This window comes from Fulmarus glacialis, unplaced genomic scaffold, assembly GCF_000690835.1.
Source record: "Fulmarus glacialis isolate BGI_N327 unplaced genomic scaffold, ASM69083v1 scaffold36012, whole genome shotgun sequence".
Lineage (NCBI taxonomy): Eukaryota > Metazoa > Chordata > Aves > Procellariiformes > Procellariidae > Fulmarus > Fulmarus glacialis.
The window spans coordinates 2,481-7,768 of record NW_009196536.1 but is presented as its reverse complement, the minus strand read 5'-3'; the positions used below and the strand labels follow the sequence as shown (position 1 = coordinate 7,768).

Sequence of the window (5,288 nt, the reverse complement as noted above, 5' to 3'; positions counted from 1 at the left end):
CGGTGGCGGCTGGAGCGCGCTTCCCGCTAGAGAGCGCGCAAGATCCCGATGTAGGGATTAACTCTTTGCAGACCTACCAGCTCAGCGCCAACCCGCACTTTGTGCTCGACGTGCAGACGAGGGTGGATGGCAGCAAGTACGCAGAGCTGGTGCTAGAGAAGGAGCTGGACAGGGAGGAGCAACGGGAGCTGCGCTTGGTCTTGACCGCGCTGGATGGAGGCAGCCCACCACGGTCGGCCCACGTGCAGATCCACATTGACGTTGTCGACGCCAACGATAACGCCCCAGTCTTCAACCAGTCCACCTACAAGGCAAGCGTGAGGGAGAACACGCCCAGTGGTACCCTGGTCGCCAGGATCAGTGCGTACGATCTGGATGATGGGCCCAATGGAGACATCGTCTATTCCTTCAGCAGCCACACACCCGCCAAGGTACGAGAACTCTTTGCTCTGGACTCGGCCACAGGGGAGTTGAGGGTCAAGGGGCAGCTGGACTATGAGGAAACGAAGCTGTATGAGATTTACTTACAGGCTAAAGACAAGGGCGCCGTTCCTGGCGTGGCTCATTGCAAAGTGCTGGTGGAAGTTGTGGATGTGAATGACAACGCTCCAGAGGTGACAGTGACTTCTGTGTACAGCCCCGTGCCTGAAGATGCAGCCCCAGGGACAGTTGTAGCTCTGCTGAGCGTAACGGACTTGGACTCCCATGATAATGGTCTGGTGAACTGCTTCATTTCTTCTGGGATCCCGTTCATGCTAAGCTCCTCCCTCAAAAATTACTACACACTGAAAACAAAAGCAGCTCTGGACCGGGAAAAGGCATCGGAGTATAACATCACTATCACAGCCAGGGACTCGGGCTCACCACCGTTGTCTGCGGTAAAACAGATCCTGGTGCAGGTGTCAGATGTCAACGACAATGCGCCCAAGTCTTCCCAGGACTCCTATGATGTCTATGTGCTGGAGAACAACGTGCCTGGCATCCCCATCCTTAACGTGAGCGCCACAGACCCAGACCTTGGGCGTAACGCCCATCTCTCCTATACCCTCTTGCAGGGTGACCCCACTGTAGGCCACATGTTCTCCATCAACCGGGAGAACGGCACCCTCTACCTGCTCACCTCCCTGGACCACGAGGACCAGGTGGAATTCAGCATGATGGTGCAGGTCCAGGATGGCGGCTCTCCGCCTCTGGCCACTAATGTCTCAGTCAGTGTGTTTGTCACTGACCTCAATGACAATGCCCCAACTGTGCTGTACCCTCACCCCAACACCACCGCCACCTATACCGACGTGGTGGCACCAGGCACTCCTGCCGGGCACATGGTCACCAAGGTGGTGGCGGTGGACGCAGATGCAGGGTACAATGCCTGGATCTCCTATACCCTGTTGCAGGCCACTGACCCCAGCCTCTTCTCAGTTGGGCTGCACAGCGGGGAGATCTTCACAGCCCGCCAGCTCCGGGAGGATGAGCCTCCCCAGCACACACTACTCATCCTTAGACCATGGGGAGCCTGTGCTGTCCACCAGTGCCACTGTCTCCATCTCTGTGGCCGAGATAGTCAAGGAGGTATTCACTGACCTCACTGATGTGGCACCTGCCAATGATCCCAGGAGGCATGTGACTTTCTATCTTATCCTGGCTGTGATTTTGGTATCAGCAGCTTTCTTCATCACCATGTTGTCAGTGGGCATCTTCAAGTGCTACAAGTGGAGGCAGTCAAAGGAGCTGTTCAACAGCTCCAGGAGCACCCTGTACAGGACACCAGGGCCCTTCCACCACATTGATGCTGTGCGGGGTGGCTTCACGCCACCCAACTTCTACCACCAGGTCTATCTCACCACAGACTCTCGCCAGAGTGATCTCCTGTGTAAAAAGCCCTTCACTTCCAGCCCCCTGGGGAGCCGCCAGAGCACCATGAGGAATGGTGAGCCAGGGCTGTACCACCAGATTGTGGGCACCGCCGGCCGGCTCCCCACCCCTGCCGAGGTAATGTAGCTCCTTCCTTGGCATGTCTCGGTGCCGGGCAGAGCCGTGGTTCATTTGTGCCATACACATATGGTAGCGGGTTGGGGTTGGGGGGGAATATCCAGTCGCGCCATGCCTCTAAAGAGTGGTTAGCTGGACAGGTCTTCTTCAGTCAAATGAGCCGTCCTGAGTGTCAATGACATTTGCATCGTGGTGAGCAGGGTCAAGAGAATCTGTTTGCTCAGATTAGCGAACATATGTCTTTCAGATGCAGTTTTGAGTACGCCTTGCGCGAGTAACCAGCGGAGGCTGAGGTCAGCTTGCAACCACTTGCAAATCCTCAGCAGAAAGTTTGCTGCTAATAGTATTTTCTTCCCTTTGCAAAATGAGAGCCGAGGGGAGCACCTGAGAGGTCAGGCACTGGGAGGGGAACACAGTCTCTCTGCGTTGTGCACCGGTGTGGGCTGGGGAGGTGGTGGTGCAAGTGGGGCTGGGAGCCACCAGCTGCCAGTGGGGGATCGGGGTGTCGCTTCTCACGGTGTAGCAGGCAAAGCTGAAGGATGATGCTGATTCCTCTGTTTGACAGACTGTGACCACAGAGCAGTCCCTCCTGTCCGTGTCTCACTTCATGTTTGACTCTTGATGGTTTCAGTTTTGTTTCCATGGAAGTTTTTTGATGATGTTCGCTTCGGAGTGGGGGGGTGGGATTGCAAACTACCCCAGCTGCTTCCAGGGCTCCGCTGAGCTGGACGGTGGCTCTGAGCAGGATGGGAAGTCCTCCACCCAGGTGTTGTTTTACCAACCTTATTACAAGCCCTGCACCATTTGTAATATGCTATCTCCGGGCGATGTCTAATGTCCTGACTGAACAAACTGCAGCCAGGAAGGCGTTTGCGCATGGCAGGCAGCTTCTGTGCTTCTTCCCCAGTGGGAATTGTGCAGCTTAATTTGAGAGCTTTCAATTACAGGAATGCTTCGATCCTCAGAGGTAAGGCCAGGTAGTGGATCCAGCAGAGGTGGGGGGAGGATCTGGTGGGTTTCCAAGGTGGTTGGTGCCGGTAATGTGTCCCTTCCCGGGAGGCTGTGAGTAGGAGCAACCGGTTCCTCAGAGCAGAAGGAAGTGAGGTGCAGCGGAAGCTGTGCATGGGTGTGGGGCTACGGGTGCCGCCTGCTTGCTGTGGCCGAATCACAGGCAGAGGCAGAAACCTCCCAGAATTATTTTATGCCTTTTTTTTTTTTTCGCCTCTTGCGTCGCTGCTCAGACTCAGCACTTCTGATTTGTGGCAGGTGGGAATGGCTGCAGCAGCTGCAGGAGCAAGTGTTCCTCTGCATTGTGTGGGTCATGCTACAGCTGGGGACAAGGATGTCCCCTCCACCAAAGGGTCCTGGCAAGACGCCTCTGGGGATGGGGGCAGGAAATGATTTGAGAGTGGGGATGGAAGGAGGTGATAACAGGCAGGCAGTAAGCCCAAGCCCTAGCCATGGCTCCCCACTACTCCCCAGTACTACACTGGAAAAGCACTGGCAGTGAAAAAACAGCTGGGCTGGCTCTGGGTCCTAGATTTTCAGTCTTTGTGGTCAAAGAAGATCCAGCTCAATGCCACAGATGGTGTCAAGCCTGCAAAGGCTTCAGACCTCTTTGCTGTGGAGGGCAACAGCCAGACCCCAAAAAAGATGCAGTGGGGATGGTGCTGGCCCCATCTGTGGTAGGTGGTATGTCCTGCCATGAGACATCCTACCCTCCAGGATCTCCAGTGATACCTCAGCTCCCTGGGTCATCTGGGTCGGAGCCTTTCCACAGGGTGAGCTCTAGCCCTCTGGAACAGAGGGTGCCAAAGCTTGGGATGGGGATGGTGGCAAGGCAGGAAGGGTATGGGGCGTCTAGGATGGACCCAAGCAACAGCAGGATCCCCCATGTGAAGCCTGTCCCTTGCTCCAGCCCCTTGGTGACTGAGCCACCTCGGGACACTGAGCGGGTTGTCCCAGACCATGTGGGCTTCACAGGGGGCTTCTGCTGAGGCATCGCAGCAGCATCAAACCCATTCCCAGGGGTGCAGCACCCCATGTTGCCAGTGGCAATGTCGTCACCCAGCTGTGCTGTTTGGGGCCCTGCTGGGATGGGGACAGGGCACATGTCAAGGTTACTGCAACAGCTTCCCACTGGTGGCACCGTTGGAAGCCCTAGGGGAATGAGTGCAAGCAGGTATGGGTCTCTGGACGCCGGGGAATCCACTTGTCCAGCATTTTCCTGGGTTGGCCCTTTAAGGATGCCTTCTCCCCTCCCCCAGAGCAGGCAGTAGGTGGGACCCAGCCAGTGTTCTGCACCAGTCACGAGGTTCCTTGCTCTGTCTCTCCCTGACTGGCAGCAGGGTGGTCCTGCCCCATGGCCCTTGGAACTGGCAGGGAGGGGCTGCAGAGGGGATGGAGGCCCCTCCATGACAGCACCTCCGCAGTCTCTGTCCTCTCCCAGAAAGAGGGTGTCCCTGTCACCATGCACCCTGGCAGGCATGGGTGCCTGGGTGCCCCCAGCCTCTCTCGCCTATTCCCCCAGGTCCCCTTGGTGCCTGGGTGGTGGGGACGGGCAGGGTCCCTGGCAGGAGCTGGCTCCACTGCCTGCCACACTGCTGTGGACCCCAGCCCTGCAGAGTCTGCGTGCACCCAAGGGACGTCAGGGTGGCCTTGACTGAGCCAAGGACAGAACTCCAGGGCACAACTGCGTGAGGCTTCCACAAGGATGTGAACTGAGCTAACACCCTGCAGCTTGCCACCATCCTCTGGGACAGGGAGAGGGGGAAATGACTGCTCCCCTGCTTTTGCCTTCCGGGAGATCGCTCGGCTGCAAAGCTGTGTCTGCCGCAGGATTTCTGTACGTGTGTCTGCCAGGTGGGAGGCCCGGGCCTCCCTCCCAGTCTGATGTCCTGGCCTGATACTGCGATGCAGTGGGCTTGTTGGCTGTCTGCGTGCATTGGCAGCAACTCGGGTATTGTGAAGGTTGACCCCTTCCTTGTCTCAGGGTGGGAAAGGGGCGTCCAGTTGGGTGTGCGTGGGGAGCAATTGCGTTCCGACTTTGAATGGCTCACCCATCTCTGCCTTCCCACCTTCTGCCTCCAACACCCATGGGGGGCTGGCAGGGGTGGGCATCCCTGTCTCGGTGCGAGCTCTCCTGGCTGATGGCGGTAGCGGTGGCAGTGATGCCTCACAGAGGCAATCATGGGGTGCAGGCAGCGGCCAAAGCATTAGCTGGGGGGGAGAAAAGGGGTGGGAGAAGAGCCCCTGGCACCTCAGGGCTCTAACAAGCACCTTTTCATCAGGCATGAAAA

General features: G+C 57.4%; 2 protein-coding genes across 2 annotated transcripts in view; both read left to right on the top strand.

The window, feature by feature from the left end:
* Positions 1-5: 5 nt before the first annotated feature.
* LOC104072698 (protocadherin gamma-C3-like) lies at positions 6-1,998 on the top strand (the record flags this gene model as incomplete). The annotated part of the gene is given in 2 exon segments (XM_009572232.1): positions 6-1,498; positions 1,500-1,998. Coding segments are annotated over 2 exon segments (1,992 nt in total), but the record flags the coding sequence as incomplete, so codon positions are not given.
* A 102-nt stretch (positions 1,999-2,100) lies between these two features.
* PCDHGC5 (protocadherin gamma subfamily C, 5) overlaps positions 2,101-5,288 on the top strand; it is a gene marked incomplete at its 3' end in the record, with an annotated part of 5,661 nt that continues 2,473 nt past the window's right edge. Inside the window, exons 1-2 of the mRNA XM_009572231.1 lie at positions 2,101-2,116; positions 2,897-2,956. Coding sequence (XP_009570526.1) covers positions 2,101-2,116; positions 2,897-2,956 — 76 coding nt within the window. The remainder of the gene's footprint in view (positions 2,117-2,896; positions 2,957-5,288) is intronic.